At 38.8% G+C, this 25,211-nt stretch overlaps 1 protein-coding gene across 10 annotated transcripts in view; it reads left to right on the top strand.

Annotated features, from left to right (window-relative positions):
• Nucleotides 1-24,625, top strand: part of LTBP1 (latent transforming growth factor beta binding protein 1) — a 188,647-nt gene extending 164,022 nt beyond the window's left edge. For 9 of the 10 annotated variants that reach the window (XM_050315045.1, XM_050315039.1, XM_050315040.1 and 6 more), the window contains 8 exons: nucleotides 302-484; nucleotides 1,789-1,875; nucleotides 5,077-5,205; nucleotides 6,533-6,673; nucleotides 8,943-9,113; nucleotides 18,779-18,901; nucleotides 22,215-22,364; nucleotides 23,587-24,625. In XM_050315045.1, coding sequence (XP_050171002.1) covers nucleotides 302-484; nucleotides 1,789-1,875; nucleotides 5,077-5,205; nucleotides 6,533-6,673; nucleotides 8,943-9,113; nucleotides 18,779-18,901; nucleotides 22,215-22,364; nucleotides 23,587-23,756 — 1,154 coding nt within the window. In that variant the 3' untranslated portion in view covers nucleotides 23,757-24,625. The remainder of the gene's footprint in view (nucleotides 1-301; nucleotides 485-1,788; nucleotides 1,876-5,076; nucleotides 5,206-6,532; nucleotides 6,674-8,942; nucleotides 9,114-18,778; nucleotides 18,902-22,214; nucleotides 22,365-23,586) is intronic. The other variant, XM_050315037.1, reaches the window with a different exon arrangement.
• The last annotated feature ends 586 nt before the right edge of the window (nucleotides 24,626-25,211 follow it).

The raw sequence follows: 25,211 nt of genomic DNA, 5'->3' as shown, positions 1-25,211 counted from the left end.
AAGCACTGTGTCAGTAGTTGGGCATGGTTGTTAGGTAGTGGAACATGAGAGCAAGTACTTCAGGCATTGCTTGAAAATTACAGAAGTGCAAAGGTCTAGGGATCCCTTTGTGGCCAAGTTGGAGAACAGGTCTGAAAAAACCAAAGGAAGGTTATCAACTTCCATCATTCTTTCTAAGAACTAAAAAGTTAGACCAAAGTTTGTTCTCAACCATTTTCTTTCCTGCTCTTCTCATTCTCCTGTAAGACTGATTCATATCATATGTTGTCTTGTGTGATTTATATTTTCTTTTCTCCTTTAGAAATGCCAAGAGAGACCGATCAACATGAAGATGGAAAGAAGGAGTGCTACTACAATCTGAATGATGCTAATTTCTGTGACAACGTGCTTACGTCCAATGTAACCAAACAAGAATGCTGCTGTACCTTGGGTGCTGGCTGGGGTGATAACTGTGAAATCTTCCCATGTCCTGTCATTGGAACTGGTAAGAAGGGGCCTCCATGTCTCTTTGCAAGCTTTTGAAGCATTGTGTTTATGTTAACAGTAATGTGCTTTTGCCTTCAGAGAAGGCTTGCCCATTAAATCCCGTAGTCTGTAGTATTTAGTCATGATTTGTTCATGGGAACCTTCCACGGAGGAAAGGTTAATAAGAATAATTCTTACCTGGTGTAAATCCACTGGCTTCTCTGCAGTTGCTCTAGGGATAAGAAGAGCCTGTTACTGAACAGCATTAACTCCAACTGATTTTAAGGAAAGCTAGGTTCTCACAGAGGCTTTTTCCAGATGCTGTGGTAACGTTAGATTTTTTTTCTACAAGATGGAAAACAAAGGGAAGCATTACAGCATTTCTGAGTCTGCAGCTATTCTTTGTAAAGCTATTTCTACAGCACTATGAATTACTCATTTATAACCTTAGTTTTACATTTTGCTAATTCCTGAAAAATTCAGGTGATCATGTTGTCAGCAGACCATTTTTTAACCTCTAAATAGTAAATTAGACAAAAATAACCATATGATATTTGTCACAAATATTGAAAACAGTACTTGAAACGTAAACAGTGATGACTGAAATTCAGAATCTAGCTGGGAAAAATCACATAAGAGAGAACATGTGTAAAATTTTTGAGATAAAATGCTAAAGAATACAAATGCATCACTATGTTCAATTCCTGTTTCAACTATACCTTCGAATCAGTGAAACTTAAATTAAATGCATAACAAAAAAGAGGCCTCCTTGCTTTGATAGGTTTATTTGATTCTGTATAGTCTTCGAGACACTTGAAATAATTTCCCTCTGTAATCCACACCATGTTCTCCTGTTGCAGTCAATTAGTCTTTTTCCTATATAAGGACTGAAGAATGTGAACAGAGGTTTGTATCTCAGTCGGGGTATGTCTGGATTACAGCTTGCAGTATAGCTCAGAGAGGCCCTTGCTAGCTTTAATTAAGTTAATTTGGCTACTGGTATTGTTATAGCTGCAGTGCACCATGAAATCAAGTAAGGTCTACATTCTCTTGCCTAGGAGCAAGAGAAATGAGTTTGTGTGGAGCTCTGTGATGCTGTGGGTACCCTAGCTAGCTTTGTCAAGGCTAGCTTGGCAAAAGGAGAGCAGAGGAAAGTCAGGCGGTATCATTTAACATGCCCTGTTTAGCTAAGGGTGTGCATGATTGCCTGATAGATGAAAATAAGGCAGGTTTCTCAAAATACTCTGAAACACATAAGTAGCACATACATGTGTGAGTACCTTTTTCTTAATGACATGATTTTTTGTTTTCTCTCACTCCCAGCTGAATTTACTGATTTGTGTCCTGAAGGAAAAGGTTTCATTCCCTCTGGAGAATCATCTTACGGGCTTCTTGCTCAGAATTACAAAGGTCAGTACTGATTTGTATTAAGTTTAATTATTTGAGTTCTGGTAGTTGATTGACTAGAAATGTGATCCAGCAATGTAAACACACTAATTCAACTCTTATTAGGTGATAAAAGCACCTTGTGATATGAAACATTACTTAAAATCATCATTTGACAGATTGTTAAGAATGTCTATTACACAGTCTCTGTAATATTCTGGTTTAATTTATGCTAAGTGCTGTAAACTGTGAGAACAGGTGCTGAGAACACAAACCTCAAATATTCATTTACATATGAAATACAAAGCCAACTTAAATTTGTAAATAGGTGTATGGGGAGTTGGGAGAGAGAAGAAGAGTTCTGTTAAACATTAGGAGTACAAGGGAGAATGAATATAAAAACTGAAGAGAAGTTCAGCAACAATGTTTTCAATACAGAACTTCATAAAATAAGTGGTAGAGAAATAAGAGGGATAGAAGTTGGTGGATGTGATGGAGGGAACTGGCATCACCAAGAAGGAAAAGTGAGATCAGTGGAATCCCTTTTCAGGTTTGAGAAGTAGCCATCAATATTAATAATTTGAGAGATCAGTTTTCCTTGGCATAAGCACACTAAATTTATGTTAGCTAAAATGAAGTCATCAAATCATCTTTTACGTAACAGCTACAGAATCTGTAGAAAAGCACACATTTTATATATTCTTAACTATTGGAATGACTGTTTTAGAAATCAAGAAATAAATACAGCAAATACTGTGTGTTCATGTCACATAAAAATGCAGTAAAAAATACTATTTTTTAAAGACCTTAGTAGAGGCAGAATCATAGAATTTTCAGGGTTGAAAGGACCATGGAAGACCATCTAGTCCCAAACTCCCCTGCCATGGGCAGGGACACGTCCCACTAGAGCGAGTTGCTCAAGGCCTTATCCAACAGGGCCTTGAATACTGCCAGTGTTGGGGCATCCCCAATATCACATGGTTGATAGCTAAGCATTTGTCAGACTTGCTTCTAGCTAAATAATTAATCTGTCAGACTTAATTGTGAGAGATGAAAAAAAATGGTGGAAAGATTTTTGTGGGTTTTTTCCCTAAAGATTATTATGTATACTTTTTTAAACTACTCTTGCTCACTGAGTAGGACACTACTAAGTCAGTTTTCCTGTTGTGTTAGTGAGTAGACCATAGCTGAGTTCAGTTCTCTGTCCTTCTAGTACTTTTTTGTGTTATCTTCAGCAGGTGCTTCTTTGCACTTGTAAATTGCATATGACATGGAAAAAATACCAAAGGCATTAATATATAAGTTTATAAGGACTAATACCCAGATTCATTCAAATTAAACTGGGCTTTTAAATGGGGTAACTCCTGTAAGACTCCACTCTCTGGAGGTTGCATTGTCCAGCAACTTGGAGTAAAGAACAAAGTGCCATTTGAGAGACTTACAATTTTCATCTAGACAAGTTAGAACATTGTCACAGAGCTCATCTCAAAGGATCTGATAGTCTCTGAGAGTATTTTGGTGCAGGAGTTGTGTAAGGGTGTTGTTTATCTTTACAGATCTAAGATTTCTGTATATATTCACAAGGGGGGTTTGGGACATGCTGTGTGCACAGTATGTTTTTGTGTTTTTGTTGCTACCTCAGGTTCGATAATATCTCTAGCTGCTATAAATATTGAAATGTGGAAATAGTTCATCTAGAAATATCTTCCACAAATCCTTGCCATAATCAGACCTTTTCTGTCTGTAGTAAATATATTTTTAAAAAACCTTAGGAATGACACAAAGGACAAATACTACATGAATAAGTAACTTTTAGTAATGTGATCTTTCTCTGTTACACTAACTCATATGTTCCTGTTGCTTTTGTCCACAAGCTTCTGCTTGTAGGAACAACTCCTGTTTTCTTAATTGGAATTATCTGTCAGAAGTTAATATACTCAGCCAGCCTCTCTTGACTCTGCATCCAGGCTTTCGCATTTTTCTCCAGACAGAAAATCCATGTTCCACAGGAAAAAGACAGATGTGTACATTATGTTTCTTATTAATGATTATGTTTCTTATTAATGTTTGCATTGTTCTTGCTGCTAAACAGTCAAAATATTTAATGTTTGTAGCCACTTTGTGACTGGAAGAGTGGCTGTAAAAATAAATAGTTTTATGGACCTTTCAATTCTTCTGGAAGAAGTAAGCTTTCGAATAATTCACTGTTAAAACTGCCGTACAGCTGGAAATGACAGCTTTGGGCTAAAGTCTGTGTTGCCCCAGAATAAATGGGGAGTAAATCTATAGAAGACAGTGGATTAAGACAACTGATATTGAGAGAAGAATTACGTACTTACACTGTGCTTTTTATTGCCATTTTTAATACCAGCATAGCTTTAATAGACTATTCTAAGTAGGTCTAGCAAATGAAAAGTAGGTTGGAAAAAAGGTAGTGAATGGAATTCCAGCAGTAACAAATACATAAATACAAGATTGGGAAAAAATGTGTACAACTGTGAAAAGCTACATATGAGCTGGCATGTATTTTCCGTTAAACCTTCCTGAAAACATTTAGCCTCATTTGATTCTCTTTGTCAGCTGTCACTAGTTCTATAGTATTTGCAGCCTTATATTTAGCAACAGACACAACTGGTCCTACGTGGTGGGAATTCTGTACAGAAATTGTGTTTTGAAAAATGAAGCCACAAGTGGTGCAGATATGAAGGTTTGCTGCCATGCACAGCAGAGTCACCAAACTGTATGGAAAGAAGAGATCAGTCACAAAGTCTATCCACCAGCATAACTGCTTAGTTTTGTAATCAGATGGTGTGCTTAAATTAGATCCATGGTGGGAATCCCTTTGGTAAAGCAAATTATACCGGAAAATACAGGCCATATTCTTCATCTCTTTTGGCTGGAGCTAACAGCAGTGTGATACCAAAGGAGAGAAAGGGTAACTGCAGATTCTTCCGGTCTGTGTCTGCCACAGGACTTAATTCTGACATGGGAAAGGGAAAGTAATGATCCACCAGTTTTTCCTTTTCCGTTCTGGCTACAAGTGCACCATAGGCTTTTCCACACCAGTTGTTTGGGTTTTTCCCTGTGGATGTCTGTGTTCCTGGGACTCCCTGTTTAACGTGAACTCTGCTTGAACAGAGAAGCATATGGGATTTATTCCATCTTGCTCCTCTACATGGTATCATAGTAACGATGGTAACAAAGCCTTTAATGTTTTCTCCCCAGATGCTGATGAATGCCAACTCTTTGGACAAGAAATCTGTAAAAATGGCTTCTGTTTGAATACGCAGCCAGGCTATGAGTGCTACTGCAAACAAGGCACATACTATGACCCTGTTAAGCTCCAGTGCTTTGGTAAGTTTATTTAAAGTGGTCTTGTCACTATAATGGTATGCAGATGGGCAAAACAAGCAGACTTGTACAGCGGGATTCCCATCACAACTGTGGTATTCCCAGCAAGGGGAGGAACACCAGGCCTTTGAACTCCTGTAGCAGCTTTTTAAGATGCATTGGGTCATTTCCCTTCCCCTCTGCTTGGCTGGTCAGAAATTCTGGATGACGTGGCCATGGCATGTGGAGCAGGGTTTGCTTTATTTGCTTCCTTTTTCAGCAAATTACTCCCAGGAGTTTGCATCTCCAGACCAGTTCCTTGTGCTCCTTTGAGTGCATAGTCAAGAGCTGGTGCCAGCCTTTATGAAGGCAGCACAAGGTAGTCAGAAGGTGCTCCCTCCTTACATGCACACTGCTACTTCACTCTGCTCAGGTACAATTTAGCCTTCTGTTCTTTGTATGTGGGGTGAGCAGTTGAAAGCCTGTATATTGAAGCTCACCTTTCATTTGATAAGTGTCCCAGGTTTACTCTATTAAATCAGATTAACACATTTTTCTTTTTCTTTCACGCACAGATATTTTCCATGTAGGAGTTAATATGCAATGCGAAATTATAGTTGAGGTCATTGATAAGCCCAACCTTAGTCTGCACAACCTTGTACTCCTTTTGTTCTGTTACTCAACTGACAATTACTCAAAATCATGACCCTGGATTTTGCTTTGTAAACAGAAAACCATGTATAATGTGCAGAATAGCATAATGAAAGGAAGTAATTTTTGCAACTGCAGTAAGAGAGCCTTTCACCTAGAAATTCTATGATTGTTCTTTACAAAGGGTGGGAGTTCTGCTGATTAAATGTAATTTCTCTGAAGTGGTCTGCTCTTCCCTTCACGCCAAATTTTGGCTTTCCGTTTCCAAGACAAACTAAGGAATATAACTACTGTGGCTGGGTAAGGTGATCCCTTTTCCTGACAAGCTCAGGAAAAATCTCTGAGAGTATGCCCACCTCTAATACCTGCTGGTACTGTTCTAAAGGGATAGGAATGTGGGAAGCATTTGCAGCTATGCTGGATGCAGGGTATGCCTGGCACTCCAATCCCCCCAGCAAGCCTCCTCATCCTCCCTAGTACTTCTCCTTAGTATTTGAGGATTAGAGGTCAAGATCCTGCTGATCTGTCTGTCCTTCTCCATGGGCACAGGCAAGTTTTATTGTCAGCAATTGGTATTTGTGGTAATTAACAGAAGGCAGGCAGGGAAATCTGTTCCTAATTAGGTAAACATTAACATAGAGTAACACAATGCAACTACTTTGTGCTGGCTCTCCTTGATACATTTCCTTCCATTTTAAAGACACGGATGAATGTCAGGACCCAAACAGCTGTATTGATGGCCAGTGCATTAACACAGAAGGATCTTACAACTGTTTCTGTACACACCCAATGATTTTGGACGCAACAGAAAAGCGATGCATCAGACCAGCAGATTCGAGTGGTATGATCCATTATACGTATTACTGAAGTGAGTACACCTCTATGAGGTGGTGCTGACATGGCTACAGGCCCTAAGTCTAAGCTTAGACTGGGTTATCCTTGGATGAGCCTGGTCTTCTAGAGGATTTTGGAAGGCAGTGCTTGGACCATCATCTGTTGATTCAGAAGGCATCATGATGTAGGACTCCGCAGTGCTCCACTTTGCCAATGCAGACAGGACACTGCAGGAAGTATTATGAGATTAGATTCAGCCCAACCTCATCCCAGTTCACCAGCTCTGTGTCTGCCTTGTCCAGCCTTGTAGGTAATGAGACACAGCCTGGTTGCTGTCTCAGTAAGGCTGGGGTTTGGCTGCAGGCTAGGTCTGGAGATTCAGTTCTACCAAAGGAATAAGGAATAAAACCAGGAGTGGCAGGATGTAGGAGGAAATAGCTGAAATTGTATGTGTGCTTTCAACTGGTTAACACTGAGGGTACATTGAGCTCAAGTGGCGGACTGCAGCATCACTGTTAAAGTGATGTTTTTGCATGTTCTTTTAATTTCAGTAAAAATGCTAGATATTATGAAATTCTTATAAGCATCTCAGAAATCTAGAGCATTATGCAGTCTGCACAGCTTTGTCTATGCCACACACATCTTTGAAAGAAATGTTACAATGGGTTTGATTAATACTGGCACTGTATAGCCATAAATCCAGACCTCGGGCCCCTGAAACTCGCAGTGCATTTTCCTCAGATGCTTCTGTGAAAAGAAGTGGGAATACAGACTGAATGCCTGTTTTAGTCATTCCAAATTATAAGGTTGATACTTTTGAGGAGTATTGTGGTCATCCTGTTGCCTGGAACTGTGAAAGAACCCCACGGCATTTCTATTGTTCAAACTTCAGTTAAACAAACCAAGAGCAGGATTCTCCTTCGGGTTCATCTAAGGGTGTGAAGAGAATGCAAGGCCCTAAAGGGTCTTCCGTCATGGGACATTCAGGCTGACACAGCAATGATCATCTCACCCAGCACAAAGCACTCAAGCCTTGTATCGCTACTGGCAATGTCCTCCCTCACGCAGAGGAGGAGGGGACAGGCTGGTTCCTTTGCTGCCAGCAAAATTTGGATTTGGTTGCAGAGATCCACTGCTGCACTTCACTGCATGTTCTGGCAAGTTCTTAGTAGAATAGGTATCTAAATGGTGATCACCTTTGCGCTCTCAGAACTCAGTTTTACTCTTGAGCGAGGTTTCAGTTCTGTACTCACCCATGCCTCATGTAAAACCACAGTAAATAGATATGCACAGATAGAACCTTGGTTTCTGACAAAACTTATTTTTCACTTTGCGTTGGAACAAAATCAAAACCTTGCAGATGTCTTTACAAAACAATTGTGCTGAAGTTTTTATGTTCCAAGTGGAAGGATAAGTTTACAGTTCCTCCGATCAGCAGTGACCAAAGCTTGCTAGGACTAGGAATGATTCCTACTGAGATCTATGTCAAAACTAGTATGCCTCTGAAATATTCCAGCTTTGACAAAAATATGTGTTTTTGTTAATGTTCATAAGAATGTGACAGCCGTTCACAGCAGTATTCTGTCTCTAACAATAGCTGTAAGTGGATGATTAGGGACCAGAAGAGCAGATAAACAATACTCCTCCTCACCCTCCCCAGCACTCCCTCAGCCTCCAGCTATTTTCAGCTCAGGGGATTTCCTGAGCCTGATGTAGTTTGTCTGTTTAGTTAATGGGACTCTCTCTTCCAAGTATTTATCCAGTCTCCTGTGGAGCCCACAAAAAATTTTTGTTCAGCTCTGTCCTACTTGTAAAAGTCCTTTCAGATGCCATTGATGGCAATATAAGAAAAGCAAAATAACAACTTTTGAAAATTCATTCTGTGGATAGAGTTGCCCAAGCATTCACCTCTGTCTCAAGGCTGGTTTTTGTCAAGCTCTGTTAACTTCCATGAGAGCCGAGCTGAATCAGTGTTAAGTGTTTAGCAATGAGATTTAGGAAGTTTTATTTCTTGGGCGTCCAACCCAATATGCTTGTAAATTGGCCTAATGTGCCAACTCAGAAGTTTTTAAGATTTTTGTAAAACTGAATGCTCAAGGGGTGAGCCACCTCAGGCACTTAAAAACGGTCATGACCTCTAAGCTTAAATTTGTATTCAGCAAAGTCTCTAAAGCTAGGTTATTTTTCTAATCTAAATTTAGAAAATTTTTCAGTATGCCAGTGTCTTTTTAAATAACAGTGCTGCGATGATGATCTAATCCTGTCTTCTCCATCAGAACAAACTGAAGAAGCTGAGGTCTACCAGGACCTTTGCTGGCAGCACCTAAGTGACGATTTTGTTTGTAGTCGACCTCTGGTTGGAAAGCAGACTACGTATACTGAGTGCTGTTGCCTGTACGGAGAAGCCTGGGGCATGCAGTGTGCGCTGTGTCCTATGAAAGAGTCAGGTAAGGAAACACACGTTCCAATTCTTGATATGAAATCTGAAATACTTAATCGTTTTAATCCGTCGTGTTTGTAGCTGCGCTAATAACATAAGGAAAAAAAAAACCCTAACCCCTCAAGAACTAATGGAAATTTTTTTCTCATTAATTAGCAGAAAATCATTAGAGTCTACATTTTGAAAATATATTTGCTTTTATTTTTTGGCATTTACAGGACTCGTTTCCTTCCAGTGGAACTATCAGTGATAGGCAATTTAGAACTTTGATGGAATCAGGGGACATTTTAAGGGTAGCGGAGTTCCTTAACATGGCTGACATAAACCTTCTGTGAAAATGCAGATGCAGTTCATGTGCACACACAGACACACACACCCCCCCCACACACTACTCAACAGCTTACATAACTGTTTTGCTTTTTTGTTGCTGGTATTATACATTCAGATGCAGTTTTCAGTGTGGTATTCTACCAGGCTGGCTACAATTAGATGTGTTTGATAAGGATCTGGTCAGTTGTAGTTTAGGATCACGAAGCCCTTCAAAAATGAGGTGTTATTATATGGTTGCATGTTCACATATTATTAAATGTATACATGAGCAATTTAGGATAGCTAAAGGAAGTGGATTACCAATAAGGACTGAAGAATTTCCAGGGAATATAACTTAATGCTAAAGAAAGCTGACAGTCATATTTTTATAAGACTGTATTTTGTTTATGTGTTTAGAAATCAGATATAGTTCCATGATATTTCAGGTAGAAGTTGCTGCTTGTGGTGACTACAAAAGCTAAAAAGGATATACAGAGAAATGTCACTGACACACAGATTTATGTCTGGGGACTGGAGAAGGGACCAGTATAAGCAGCATAGGTACATGTCATGCTGTGCCTAAGATACATCAGCCCTGGTATATACAGTCTGGTACAATGCTAACTTTTTCCCCTGCATATAAACTATTCCGAGGTCTAGTTTGGATGTAGCTTTCTTACCATAAATATGTCTTTTGGTGATACGGCTTTCCATGTAGGAATACCATGCTGCACTTGTAAAACATTTAATTGTGAACATACCTGGATTTTCACTTGGGCCTATGTTACTCTAATGATAATGTCATGGCTAAAGCAGTACATGATTTACTTGTAGCAAAAACCCTGGAGTTAAAACTATATAGGGAAGTTCAGTGAAGCATTTATGTGGTTGTTTCTCTGTGTTTGGTTTTTATGCTTTTATAATTTACTTGCAAGGTCCCTGAACCTGTTCTTAGATATCTTTACTTGTTTGAGTTTGCTTTGGAAGCACAGCAACTGAAAAGAAAGCTCCTGATTTTGTTGATGTTGGCTCAAGTAACTGCTGGCTGATGCTTAACCCAGAAAGAGACCGAAGAAGAAAAAGAGGGCATGATAGGAGCTTAATTGATAAGATATGGAAATCTCAGAAATATCTTTGTCAGAACAAATCTTACAGGAGGACATCGAATTACTACACTTCCTAGAATAACAATTGCAATGAAATTAAATGTAATATTGACAAAAAAATCCAGGGCAATAGCTAGTAGAAGAATTGTTGCTACGACCTGGAGCTCCTCAGGTGGAAAGATCGAGCAGATTAAAGCAGTTTTTCTTTGTACAAAGTTCGTCACATGGCTACAGTGACCCATTTGTGTCATGTAGTCCTGAGAGAAGGAAAAAACTGTTCGTGGTAGAGAGAGTTCAGGTAAGTATGAGACTTGCTTCTGGAAATTTCTAGCTAGTTACATTTGAAGCAGGATAAATCTGAAAAGGAAGAAAGACTACCAAGATGGCCAGGGAAAGAGAACTGTCTTATAAGGGAAGATGAAAAATTCCAAACATGGATGCAGAACAAATGATGACTTTACATTACAGCACAGTCATGGAGGATTCCTGCAGACTTTTTAATTAAACAAAAGTGCTGATGTGAGTTAAAAATTTTAACTATTTCAGTCTGAAGATATTAGAGGTATTTTGATCATTAGGACCACAGGATTCTGGTCCAACAGTGGGGTGCAGATCCCCACTAGCTCAATGAAGAAACTTGAGAAATTAATTTAAAAAATGACATGGAAGTTTCCAATGTACAAGATGGACAATATCCTAAACATCAGTTCAATGATCCTCAGTCAAAGCTGAAGAGCATTATGTTGGATCATAAAATCTTTCTCTTTCCAGACATAAGATAACTTTTATGTGACATTTAATTTGCATTGAGAAGTACCTGCTTTAACTAAAACTATTAGTCATACTTTGATCCCAAATACTTTAAATCATCCTTATGGATTGGAACGTAGATAGTTTTAAAAAAAAGCATATTGAATCTTTATTAGGTCAGAATAAGCATACAAGGTTACATTTCTTAGTGGAGATGGTATGTGCTCATTTGTCCTCACACACATGTGCACACACCCACACAGAAACCTGGAAGCCTTTCTCTGTTTTCAGGAACATTTACCAAGAAAAATTTATAGCTGACTGAGCTGAATAAATGATTCATTTGACATGTCTTCAGTTTGTAGCACTTAAAGTGATATCATTGGCTCAAGAGAGTGCTTTCACACCTCCAGGCCAGTAGGTCACAGGTTCAAGTCCTGGCTGGGGAACCTGGAATTTCTCCATTTTTAAATACTTAGGTATTGTGTTGGCCAGATTTACTACTGAAGGTGTTTGCTTATTTCCCCAGTTAGGAGCCTTCTGAAGATTTGCAACACATGGTAAAGGAGGCCTGGTGATGTGAAAAGCATTATCACCAGAAGACTTTCACCATGAAATGGGTTGGATCATAGAACAGATCATTCACTGATCTGTGATTTCCTTTTACCTTGTTTATACTCTTCTTGTATTTGAGGAAGGTTGCCACCCTCAGAAAGAAGGAAGTACAGGCCTACCAGCATAAGTGGTAAATTTGCAAGTCCCTTCTAAAGAGCGTCATGCTTTAATAAAAATAACCTCCAACTTTAGTAACCCAGCTTGTCTTTAAAGCCCTTCCATTTTTCATGAGAAGATTTAAATGACCTGTTTAAGTAGCATCCAGCGTAAAGCCAGTGGGAAGGTAGAGAACTTCTATAAGATGAATCACAGACAGAATTACATTGTATATTAAGTAAAAAGAAATACAGTCTTAAATCAGCATGAAAACAGAATTTACATGTTTGCTGTGATTTCTAAAAACTACTAATGGGTGCTTAATCAAACAAACCCCACTGAGAATGACACCAAACATTCAGAGCCTGAGACAAAAATATTTATTGCCTGAGCACTTGTTGAAATACTGCAACTGAACAGAAACATGTTAACAACAGTAAGACTGGTAAGTATTTTGATGACAACATTGAGGAACAAACTCAAAATACTAGCTCAGAGTGCTGCTCAAAATACTGCAAACATGAACTATAGCGCTGTGATGGAGTACATCTTACTGGTGCATACAATTTCGTGGGGCAGGCCTTCTCATCATTAAACAAAGGATGCAAAGACAGATTGTTTTCAATCACATTGGTTCTAACATTATGATCATATGATATCATCAAATTGCAGATAAAGACTTCCACAAATTGCATCCAATGCCATATCTGAGATGCATTCTCTCTGAGCTCTTGTGGCTTTAGTAGCCTTTCTTTGTTGCACCCAACCACAAAAAATATCTGTGGGATGGTCTGCCTTCAGAATCTCTGCTTTCTTGGTCAAAATAATGTCCCAACTCTCTCCATCCAGAGTCCATCCATGGTCTAGGATATGGTGCAGGATAGGCACCAATAGGTTTAGCAGCTGGGTCAAAGCCTCCATGCTTGAAAACAGAGCAAGTGGCCTAGACTGAAAAAATTTGGAATCTTAAATAAAGCCGTGTACACCTGAAGTTAACCTGAACATGTAGGACCTGAACTATAAACCTTCTGAGAGTCCAGAAGTTCCTGTGAGACCCTTATGGAACTATAGTGGATTTTAGACAAGGTGTATTGTTACAGGTTACAGGAAAATTGAAAGGAGGAGGCAGAACTAACAGCTAGAAAATGTTGGGAAAGGTGGTGTGCTGGGGTCAGCATTTAATTTACAGAGACTGCATATTTTTGTATTTGTAAAATTATCTCTTTGGAGTTATTGCAGTGCAGTACCCCCTTTGTTTCAGTAACACCTTACGATGCTGGTAAGGTGGAATAAAGAGCCCCTGAACTAAAGATATGTCAGTCAGTTAAGGAGGGAGGGTGCTTTCTCCTGTGCCTGCCTGGAGAAGTTTTAATATAGAAAAATGGGGTAAGGTAGGACTGGGGCTCTGCAGCTTTAAGAGATGTTTTAATAACTATTGAGAGTGGGGGTACATTACTACATATATAACTTAGACTTTTCATGTGAGTGCTAAGATAACATCATGCACACGTTCTTAGGCAACTGGAAAGAGCACCAGCATTCAGTTTATCAGCCTTCTTATTTGTGTATCATTATACATACCTTTTTTATTGTAAGTTTTAAATTCTAGTACTTTGTGGGTTTTTATAGAACCACTGTAGGTTTAAAAGATCTGCAGAAAGGACAGTAGATGTTACAGGTGTTCTGTGGGACAAGTAGCATAAAGAATTGCTGAAGACTTATGTTGTCATTGAAATTTCTTTTATCTCCACCTTAGCATTTGCAAAGCCCACACAAGGAGAACACTGAAGGTAGGGGGTAACATGAATCACCTGGGGTGTTGTATAATGTAGGATTTCTCTTGGCTAACATCACATGGTGTTTTTTACGCAGAAACCCACATCGGTGCTGGTCCTGTCAGTTTCTCCTTCCATCAGCACCTTGAGCAATATAGTCCTCTGACCTGTTCTAGACAACTACTTTACAGTGAGATGGTATCCTAGAAGTAGTTACGTGTTTCCATAGACAAAGAATGGACACTGGATAACTAATTCAGATGCAGACTTTGGAGATGCCTACATGTAGTTGAATTCTACCCGCTTCTGGCAGAACAGATTATTTGGATTGCATTTTTGTTGCAAAGGAACTCTGTGTATCCTTTGTAAACATCACGAATTAGTTCTGGGCTGAGCTTCCATATTATGAGAACATAGTGTTCCCTTCAAATTCTGGCTAATGTCACTCATGAAGATCTGGAAGTACAGGGAAAACCAATGTGTGTAAAGGATAAGTTTCCATCTGTCCTCTTTTGAGATGGTAAAGATCAGCAGGGAGGCACTGGATTCATTTCTGGAGACCATTGTTCATCTTTCCGTTTAGGATGGCATTGTGCCTCCCTGCTTTTGGGTAAGGACTCTGGTCAAATCGATTATATCCTCTGGGCTTAAAATATTACAGTAACTGGGCATTGACTATTCCAAGTCTTGTGCTCAGTTGTGCAGACTTGTTTCATTTCTATTGATGAAGGTTTTCAGTGTTTTTTCGGAACTGTAGGAGAGACATGCAGAATAGATTTGGAAGGGTTTTCCTCATGAAACCTCAAGTTCCAAGCGTACATAGAAGTCAGCAAGGAGTCAGAACACCATGTGCAAAGTTGCAGCAAAAACAAACTGACTCCTATTATAACTTTTAACTATCTACATCTAGCAGAAGGAGAAAGATTGTTTTAGGAAATTTGAGCAGCATTGGTTGAGGAGCAAAAGGTAAGGAACAAAACCAAAAGATTTTTGAGATAATCAAATTACTAGTTACTTCAGTTTTAGCAAGAGCTTTGCGTTCACTGTAAACTCTTTCTCAGCAATTTCGTTTAGAGTATATCCATGTGAAGACATGAATATGCTTCCTAACTCATGAAAAAAATCCCTTAAAACTGATAGCATTCCCTTTTTCTTCAGTTGTAGAATGTACGTGAATTCTTTCCACCTCAGACCTCAGCATCTTTTCGTGGGCGATATCAATGAAATTATCTAAATAGTCAAATAGCACAATCTAAATGTAGATCAGAAATACCTTCAGCTTTTGTTCACAAATGATACATTCTCCTGAGACAGCTTAAACTTAACCAATTCAGACTGATGTCCAGAATCTCTGGTTGGGAAGGGATGTATATTACATGTGATAAATGCTTTCTTGGTTTTGTTCTTCTCTCTGGTGATTTCTTCCATGGCAAAACTGTTGCACTGTTCAATAATTTGAAGGAACTGCCTTGGTGTCAATAGTTTTGGCTCCTTGTGTGTGTGTGATGGTGACAATTCTGAGGAGCTGGAACAGAAATAAAGCTTGCCTTATGGGCAGGAGCTGAATTGGCTGTGATGCAGTTGTTTCATGGTTGTGTCAGGAAAGCTTTTTTATGTAATATTTTGCTTTAAATACATGAAATATGGAATAATTTTTCTGATGGGAGAATTAAGGATTTTTAGGCCTTTGGGTACAAGTAAGGCCCACACAAGCTTGCACAGCTACAACAGCTGTATATGCAAATCAGATGCACATTTGCACAGCTGCATTTGTGCTAAAGAGAACCTAAAAACCAGTCAGTCCATCCAATTTATGTTGCGTTGTCTCTGTCAGCCGAGCTTTCATCACCAATTACAGCTAACATCTGTGCCAGTACGCATGTGTGTCTAGCTGTAATCCCATAACACTTGTTTAATATGCAATACATCTGACTTTAAAAATGTCCTTTACATTTTTGGAAGCATACATCAGCTTCCTTTTAAAATAGCTACCCTAAGTCATACAACAAGATGTCTTTATGCTTCATTTGCAAGTTATGAGAAAAACTTAGAAACACATGGACCAGTGTAGACTAAACTATATACTGAAAACAAAGTCTTTTTTTTCCTCTTGAACTGCAGTTGTGTTGTCCCTGATCGCAGCCAGAAGATGAGCAAGTAGAAAAAATAAACCCATATAAAAAAAAAGGTTTTTTCATTGATTGTGAATTATAGATTTTTTTTTTAAACTTTACACGACAGATTCTTGTGAAAGTGAGCATTAATTTTTGTGACAAATAAAATGTCTTTGTCATTCAGGGGTAGTTTCACATTCTCTCTTGCTCTTTGCCCCCTTACCACTTTCTTGATCTCAGTCTCCTACTGTCATCTCCCTGGGGCAATGTCATGCTGTTCTCCCATTTGTATACTTGCTGCAACTTTCTGTGTGTCAGTCATGCTTTTATCCACAAATCTTAGACCGCTCTGTTCATTTAGTTCCCTCCCCTGGAAAACTCTGACCAGCACACAACACAGTGACCCAAAATACATCATTTTTAATTTGAACTGTAGGAACATAGCATAGCAAGGGGAAAAGTTTAAAACAACAGAAACTGTCGTCGCTATAACTTGTTCTATCCTCTGCAGGGGCACTCTGATGGGTTCATTTCTCTCAGGCATCCAAGTCTCAAGTCTACCTTATTTCATAACTCATGATCTTTCCAGAAGAATGTGAACCACCACCCCCCCCCCCCAGATGCTTTTCAGTCTTTGTACTCTCCTCTCTGCCCATCCTTTTCTTCCCTTGGGGGGGGAAGAAAAAAAGAAAGAAAAAGGAAAAGACAAGCAGAGGAAGGTAACATAGATAACTTGTCATTGTTATTGGTCCTGAATTGCTAGTGTTGATTTCTCAGGTGAGTTGCTAAGAGCAACTGAGCACCTAGTGACTGAACCAACACATAACTAAAGGCAAGAGATTTAGTCTACACTATTTGTACAGCTAAATAAAACGTAAAGTATTAAGACAGTATTATAGGTAATTACAGAGAGGTAATTAACAAGACCTAAAAATGCAGATATTCAGAATTCAGTCCTTCCCATCAGATCACATTCACACAGAAGAAGCAGTGATCCCTAAGACCTGCTTGTCTTGTCCCCTTGCCTTTCATTGACTGTTTTTGTGTGGTGGTTTCATCCACACAGGCCACATGAATTAGTATTTTGTGGTAGAGCGCAGATTTCCTTTGCCAAGAACATTTATGGGCATCTGTGAGAAAGTGCTTTTACTACTCTGCACAGCTTTTCTCTATGTATATACGAATGGAGGAGTCGCTCTGAGATGATAACCTGGCTGTCTCCATGCATGGATGTTATCTGGGGTTAGGTGTGGGGAAGGAAGAATGGGGTGTTTCTGGTCCTATGACAGCTCTTAAAACCATACTTATTATCACAGTATCTCAGTGGGAAGCTGTGCAGTCAGGGATGAAAATAAGTTTTGCTATATGCTGTTTATTTTCTCATGCTGACCTTGTTTCCTGTGCCCTGGGATACGTCTCTCAGGCAGTGTACTTTGTCAGCTGGGAGAGGATAGGGTTTTTTGAATATTGTTACTGTATATAAATATATTCTGGAAGACACACCTCAAAGGAAACCACCATGCTCATGAAGCAGAAGGTGGTGAAATTTACAATGATTTGTAAGTTCTCGGGGGAGTTCATTCTGCAGACTTGGACTGGCACCCTTGACAGCTCTGGATGTTCACAGACAAGCTTTGCCTGTACTGTACTGTCTTGTGCTCTCAAAGGGTCACATTGTTGACCACAGAATTCAAACAGACTTTTTGAACACTTTTTGGGGTTTTTTTCAGTAAATAGTTACAGGTGGAGGAGATACTACCTGTGAAAATAAAATTACAGTGCTGGGCAGCAAGTGGGGCTGTGCTCTGCAATGTCTAGAGCAGTCTGGATTTATCCAGCTATTTGCTGTCTGGGACAGTTCTACACAGCATGAGGTTTCTGGCTCTGTAACCATCTGCAATTCTTGGATTTTGTATCTGCTTAGGGCTTTTTTTCCTCTCTCTCTTTTGGTGGTTTTTCTTTCACGTCCTTTCTCTGCCTGATTCTCAGAACACCAGGCAGTCTTCACAGAACCAGATGCTAAATAGTCTGCAGCAACATTAAAGAAGCACCTGGATTCTATATTTTAACAACATTTTTATTTTCAAATAAGTTGTTTTGTATGTGTTTTAGTAAAGGGTAATAAAAACAGAGTTGACATAATTTTAATTTGATATTATAAAAAAATTAAGCTCTGCATCAGCATTTCAGGCATGGACTCTGGCACCTGAAATGAAGATTTGCTTTGATCTGCTTCAACTTTTGTAGTCTAGCTACTGGAGAAAGGCATAAAGTCGGAGTGTAACTATTTCTCCCGTGCCTTTCCCCATGCCCTTTGAGGTTCACAGCCAAGGAGACTTGGAACAGCACTAATATTTAAGCCTATGTTGTTGTTGAAGATACAGTTTGTAGATAAGTGCGGGCTATTTTAGAAGTATTTTTCACTCTGATTTCTGCAGGTTAGCTGACAGTGCCAGTGGCTGTACCTGCTCCAATTTATTTTCTTTGGGGTTGCTTCTGAGAGCAGCCATGATGTTCTGGAATAGCCTCTGTTCCACAGAATGAGGACTATAAACATTGATAGCTTTGGAGAGGAATGCATTAGCAGTGGGATACACAGCATCCCTCTCCTCTTCTTCCCATGCAGACCAGAAGAACCTGACCTATAACTTTTTGTTCAGTTATTGACTCAAAGCTATCCCTGGTGTTATCCCTAGTATGACTTAATAGTGTATTTTTGGCTCATTAACATCTTAATGACGTTCTTCTTGAAGAGAGAATGCTTTCTGGAAATTGCAGATTTATGGTGTTTCTAGGAAGATAAGTTTATTTCCAGCAAATATGAACCACAGCTCACTGGGACTAATGTAATTCAGCCTGTGTTACAAGTGTGTTTACTTTTATAATCTATTTTCTTTCCCCCCTCAGAGGATTACGCCCAGCTGTGCAACATTCCTGTTCCAGGATCAAGACGGCCATATGGACAGGACGCTTTAGTTGACTTCGAGGAGCACTACACTCCAGAAACTAATCCGTACTTTGTTGAAGACCGTAAGCAAGTTTCTCTGTTATGTAAAACAGTTGAAATGAGGGTTGTAACTTGAATTGTTTCCCTGTAGCCAGCTCCATTCTTCTCTTTGCTTCTGAGTAATGTGGCTTTTTTATGTTTTAGTTATTCCTATGACATTAGCTTTCAGTCAGGTGTTCCAGTTCAAGAGCCAGGTTTGTATGAGAGTCCAGTTGAGCTCAGAGTACGATTGATTTTTAATATAGTGAAATAGTTTGTGCCAAGTCTACTAAACTTGTGTTTACCAACAGATTTACAGCTCAAGGTCAAAAGAATTGCCAGTTTTCCTTCTCACAAAAATAATTTTCCTTTGGAGCACGGGACAGATTTCTCCAGAGTGCATTTAATTTAAAAGAAAAAATTTCCATGATTTCCCAGTGGAATTTATATGGGTGAAATGAGAGCATGCAAGTTATTCTTGCTCAGTGGAGGAAAATGTACAGCACAGTATGATCAGAGAGTATGCATACATATAGCCTTCATGCTAGAGTGTATGGCCTGCCAAGCAGGGTGTGAGGGATTGTACACAGCATCTCAGCTGTACTTGAGGAATATTGGGGTTCTTTATGGGTCTGGCCCAGCTCATTGTTAAGACTTGATGGAAAGTAATGTTTACAGATTTCAGCATCTTTCTCAAAATTTGCCACAGGTCCAGTATACTTAATAACAGTTTTAGAGGAGAAAAATGGAGGTATCAGAAGGAACTGGTAACTTCCCATGCTTTATGTATGTGGTCTACAAATTGCTGCTATGCTCTTTCACAGTCAGTGTTATCAAGTGTTGATGTTTAATTGAAATGTAACAAAGTTGAAAACTACCAATGAAAACTACCATCCACACAAAGAAAAGGTCAGAAAGATGCCTGGGAAACCAATGTTCATGTACTGTTAATCAGATAAAATACCGAGTGGGAAAGAAGCATTTCACAAGCTATAAGCAGAGGTAAATAAGTATGATAAAATGTGGATGGTTTTGAATGCACAGCTGAGACCACTGTCTTCACAGAATGGCTTCAATTGAAAAGGACCTTAAAGATCACCTACTTCCAACCTCTTAGGGACAGAGGCTTAAATACTTATGGCTCTTGCTCCTGTCCTATCACTGAATCAGATGGGGCATCCTGATTAGGGCATCAGAGACTTCAAGGTCACAATCCTGCTGCAGGTTGTATGAGGAATCAATACCTCCCATCCCCTAGCAGGGCCATGTACTTCAATGTAGTATTTGTCATTGTGCTGTCATTTTCTACAGAACCAAATACGTATATTAGGATTACAATACAAATTCAAATTACATTACAATACAAATTCAAAACATCCAGCTGTTTTGAAGTACCTTGTGAAGTAGAACTTGCTGTGAGTGATAAATATTTTAGTTTCAGCTAGTTAAAATTACAACATAATGTGTTTATGTGAGAGAGAGAGAGAATGAGAAAAAATATGTGTATAGGTGTGTACACATGTTTATGCACATGCTTATATACCTATGTATAAAATATCTGTCTAATAAATTATGCCTTTTCTTTATTTAAAAAATATCTACATATCTGGGAGGGACACCTTTCCTTGGCACTGTTTTACAAATTAGAAAAAGTCTTCACTTTAAATGTCTCTTGTAGAGCCCTCTGCAAGCTCTGCCAGAGAACTCGAATGAAACTTGGTTAAGTTTCTTACTATGTTATTACCTACATCGTGACAGTGCTCAATATCCTCCACAGTTTTGCACCCAGAAGTGATTTACTAGGTTCATGGAAAAGGCTGAAATGTTTACCAATTAATGTACGCCTGTACATTATATTTATTATAATAATATGTATTTATTATATATGTTCTTGAGATGTGACATGTCAGCAAGTACATATGTCACATTATAGGTTCAGTGTCTTCAGAACCTGTTGAGTGTATGACTGACCAGCATGATCCTTACTAAGAATCCCGCCATGCTAGAAAATCCAGGATAGAAACAATGTATGTAGTCAAAGAGAGGGGGAGTGGAAATGGCAGTATGGAAGTTACATGGAGGATAATATGGAAAGGACGGAGTAAGAAAGGCAAAAGCAGGCCAATAGAAAAGAGAGCCTCAAGGACTGAGACAGGATGGAGTAAATATGAAAGGACAGAAGAACAAGCACGAGGAAAGGGAGAAATGCAGAGTCCTAGGTATGTTAGCAAATATACATATCACATTGTTGTAATATAAATGAGTAAACAGGTTTTCGGTAAATCAATGGCTTGTTTTGGTGTCACTATACGTTACAGGGCAGATGGGGAGATATATCCCACTCTATTCCACTCCAGCTCCAATTTCTCCTCTATATATTCATTATGCTGTTAAAACCTATGACTCAAACATTCTCAACTTCTTCCACAAAAGTCTTTTTGATGTGATGGGCTGCCATCTGCAGTCCTGTTACATCACTGCTCCATGAGCAGAAAGCTAGTGAAAAAAACTTACAGGAGCAATTCAGTCCTAGAGAGAATCTCTGAACGTGTAAAAAAATAAAATAATTTTGTAAGTATAAATCCTTTCTTGTACATAAACGCATATCTGTTGCAAAAGCCTTAAGGAGGGAGCACAAAAGGCATTGTACAAACCACTGAGTACAAAGACAACTCTTTGTATAAGAGGTAAAAAAAAAAAGGTCAACCCTTTAAGCTTTGACTACTCACCATCTAGAATTATGACAAGGAGCAATTGGTAGATTATAGGTATTTGTACTGGCACCAGTCACTGAAGGAGAAGCCAAGGGCTGTTAACCAAAACCACAACAGGAAAGCAGTCTCTGATTTCTTCTTACTTTCCTCAAGGCAGCTGAGATTGATTTTTTGTGTTTTCTTCTAGATAAATTATGCATCTCTTTCCCTTCTACACACACCTTATTTTTCTAGAATACTGTTTTAAGAATCTTTTACCCCAAACTACATTACCACTTGTTTCCATAAAGGTTGATTCACGTAATGATTTAAATAAAATGTCCTATTTGGAAAACACTGACTTATCCTTTAAAAAATATACTATCAAATTATGCAGTTACTACCAAAAAAAAATACAGACCTTTAAACACAAAATAAAAACTTAAGAGTTAACAACGTTATTCAGTTTCTATCTTGAAATATATCGCAGTACTTCTCTGGTGCATTTAAAACTCCAGATGGTGCAGCTCTGCTAAAGCTGACCTATTTTCAGCAAAGTCGAGTCACATTCCAGTAAACTTCTGAGAGAATTTGAGACTCTCCATATATATTTGGGTATACTGATTCAACAGCTTTCTAACTTTCTTGTTCTTTCTCCACCCAGGTTTCCTGAACAGCTTTGAGGAGTTACAAGCAGAAGAATGTGGTATTCTGAATGGATGTGAAAATGGCCGATGTGTAAGAGTCCAGGAAGGCTACACCTGTGACTGCTTTGATGGTTATCACCTGGACATGGCCAAAATGACTTGTGTTGGTGAGGATAGCATTTTACTTCTCCTGTTAGTCTGTGCATTTTACTCAGTCACTTGACCTAAAGAGGACCTGGAATAAAGGAGTTAGAGGCAATCACCTGAATTGTATTACAGATGCCAGTTTTGTTTTATTTGCTGCAAAAGTCAGTAGTTACTGTTACATAAATAACTGTGTTGGTGTTCCTCAGCTCATCTTAGTCATTGCAGCTGTATTCAGCTAAGAGTGTAGAAACGAATAGACATTTGTGGAATGAAGCATAGACTTCTATGAAGAATTTAACTCTAATATACAGACCAAATGTTTTTCAAAAGCTTTAGTGAGCTAGGAGGATGGAACTGGGAGTGATTTTAGGAACGGATTTTTAGAGCAGTTGAATTGCCTAAATATGCAGATAACCACCTGGTGAAGTTTGGCACCTGATTCTCACTCATTTCAACAGTCAACAGACTCAACTATTCCTCTCACTCTCAAACTAGTAAATCTGCACATTTACTAACCAAGACATCTAAATCTTCACTTAAAACAGCAAAACATGGGAATGGCAGGTGTCAATGAGAAGATGGAGCAAAACAACCTCTCCTCAGTGTAGAAGTCTAGTAGAAATAATGACCGTTTCACTTTAAGGTCTGCATTAACCTCACTTAGCATTACACTTCGTAACCCACAGCTAAGGTCTCACAGCTCTATCAAGAGAAGCTGCCTACATGCCTTGTAATCTTCAGGACTTTATGGCAAGCTGGCCTCCTTAGCAAGAAATTGTGGGTCCTGTATGTCAGGCCAATGCTGCACGATGTTGAGTGCAGATGGTTTGCTCTTCACAGCTATTTAGCTGACAACACCAACAGCTCATCAAGTGTTCAGTTGTGTAAATACAGATGTTATACTGAGAACTTGGAGCTTCTTTCTTATAAGCCACTTTTCATCAGATAGACACCTGTAAGTGGTTATTTAATTTTGTTTAGCAGCTTAGGCTGAATTTGAACTTGGTGATCTTAACAGTTTAAAGCCCTTTAAAACCCCATTGATTTCCTATGTTAACTTTCACCTCTTTTCAATTAACCTATTAGAGCTTTTGACCCAGCCTAATTCCACCTGATCAGAGTTGAAAATACAGTTCTCAGCATATTCATGCAGATTGTTCTGCTCTTGACAGTGCTGGAAATAAATGAGTTTTACCTGCACACATACTTAAGTACATGTCTTTTGATGGCTCCTTGTTGCAGATGTGAATGAGTGCAGCGAGCTGAACAACAGGATGTCTCTCTGCAAGAACGCCAAGTGCATTAACACGGAAGGTTCGTACAAATGTTTGTGTCTCCCTGGGTACGTGCCTTCAGACAAGCCAAACTACTGCACACCACTGAACTCAGAACCAGAGAGTGAACTGGAGTAGAGGAAAATCTCAATATCCTAAGCCCATATACTCTGCACTGTATAAAGAAAAGGAAGAAAAGTATTTAACTTGAGAAGGCACCAGAGTAGCAAACGGAAGGGGAGAAAAGCATTAAATGTGTCAAAGGTGAGACATGATGGGTTGATTGTTTATCAGCTTCACTGAAGTGACAGACCAAATGGACACATTACTCTGTATGAAAGAAACAATCGAGTATATAGTGTGTTCATAAAAAAAAAGTCTTTGACAATATTCAGAAACAGTGCTGTTATTTTAAACAGAAGAGCTTTGGTTTTTATGGTTTTTTGTTTTGTTTTGGATTTTTTTTATTCTTGCTTGATTAATTTGGCATTTAAATAGTGATGGAAATATTTTATATTACTGTGTCATTTTTTTGATTGTTCAGTTCCTTGCCTACTGTTTCTTTTCAGACCTTTTTCTGATAAGTACAAATTCTATGATACAGATATTCGTAGGCCATTTTGTAAGAACTGTTACACAGGGTGATGCTCCTCCTTCTCTGGAACATTGGTCAGTGACTTTTTTTTTAATTTGCTAGTTGTCTGCCCTGTGGAGCAGGCACCACTTTATTTTTTTTCAAATGTTTATATACCTTGGCGAAATGTCCTTATATTCATTTTGTATCCTGTATGGTTGTTACTGCACCTAAAGTCTTTAGAATCTTTCTTGCCAAGTTCAAAGCTGCTAGTGGACAACATTGGATTCCTTTTGTACATTAAAACAAAAGATTTTAGCTCACGTCTGTATTGTAATGTGTAAATTGAACACAAGAGAGATCTTGTATGATTACCCTAACATATTAAAGCTGTATATTAAAACTCAATAAAATCACCTTTTTTTTAGAAAAAAAGAAAAGCTATTTACTAATTGTGGGTTTTTTTCCTTTTTTTTTTTTTTTTGGCGCTTATGTTGCAAGAATCAACCCTCAGGTGTTTACAGTACTAGCTTTAATTTACATTACAATAGTCATAGGGAGTTGTCTGGCTGGTTTTCCTTCTCATGCTGTTTTAATAAGACCAGAATCCGAATTAGTTAATGCCTGAAGTTGGGCTTCCAGGGGGAAGATTTCAAACACAGACCTACAGAAACTGTTTGACTTGGAAGCTGATTCCCATGGAATTTTTCTTCTTTCCTGGTTTAGGCATGTTTCCCACTAAATCTGCAAATACAGATTTTCTACAGTATGATGGCCTGGTTTTCAGAAAATACTGAAGGAAAGGGGCAGAATTTCCTTTTCCTGATGAACTGTACTTTCCCATCAGCTCTTATTTTTCAGTGGAAGGAGAGAAAGAGATTAGGAGGCTGAGAGATGTTTTACTTTGACCTTCTCCAGCATGAAAGAGTTTCTTTTGGTAATCTTGAAACAGGTCCTTTTGATATTTTTCGAATGAAACATTCTTGCTGTGTCTTTTATACCTGCCCGGCATTTTTAAG

The sequence above is a fragment of the Myiozetetes cayanensis genome, unplaced genomic scaffold (genome assembly GCF_022539395.1).
Source record: "Myiozetetes cayanensis isolate MyiCay16 unplaced genomic scaffold, myiCay2020 scf2-11, whole genome shotgun sequence".
Lineage (NCBI taxonomy): Eukaryota > Metazoa > Chordata > Aves > Passeriformes > Tyrannidae > Myiozetetes > Myiozetetes cayanensis.
The sequence above is the reverse complement of the archived record's forward strand: the minus strand, read 5'-3'. Positions and strand labels throughout refer to the sequence as shown.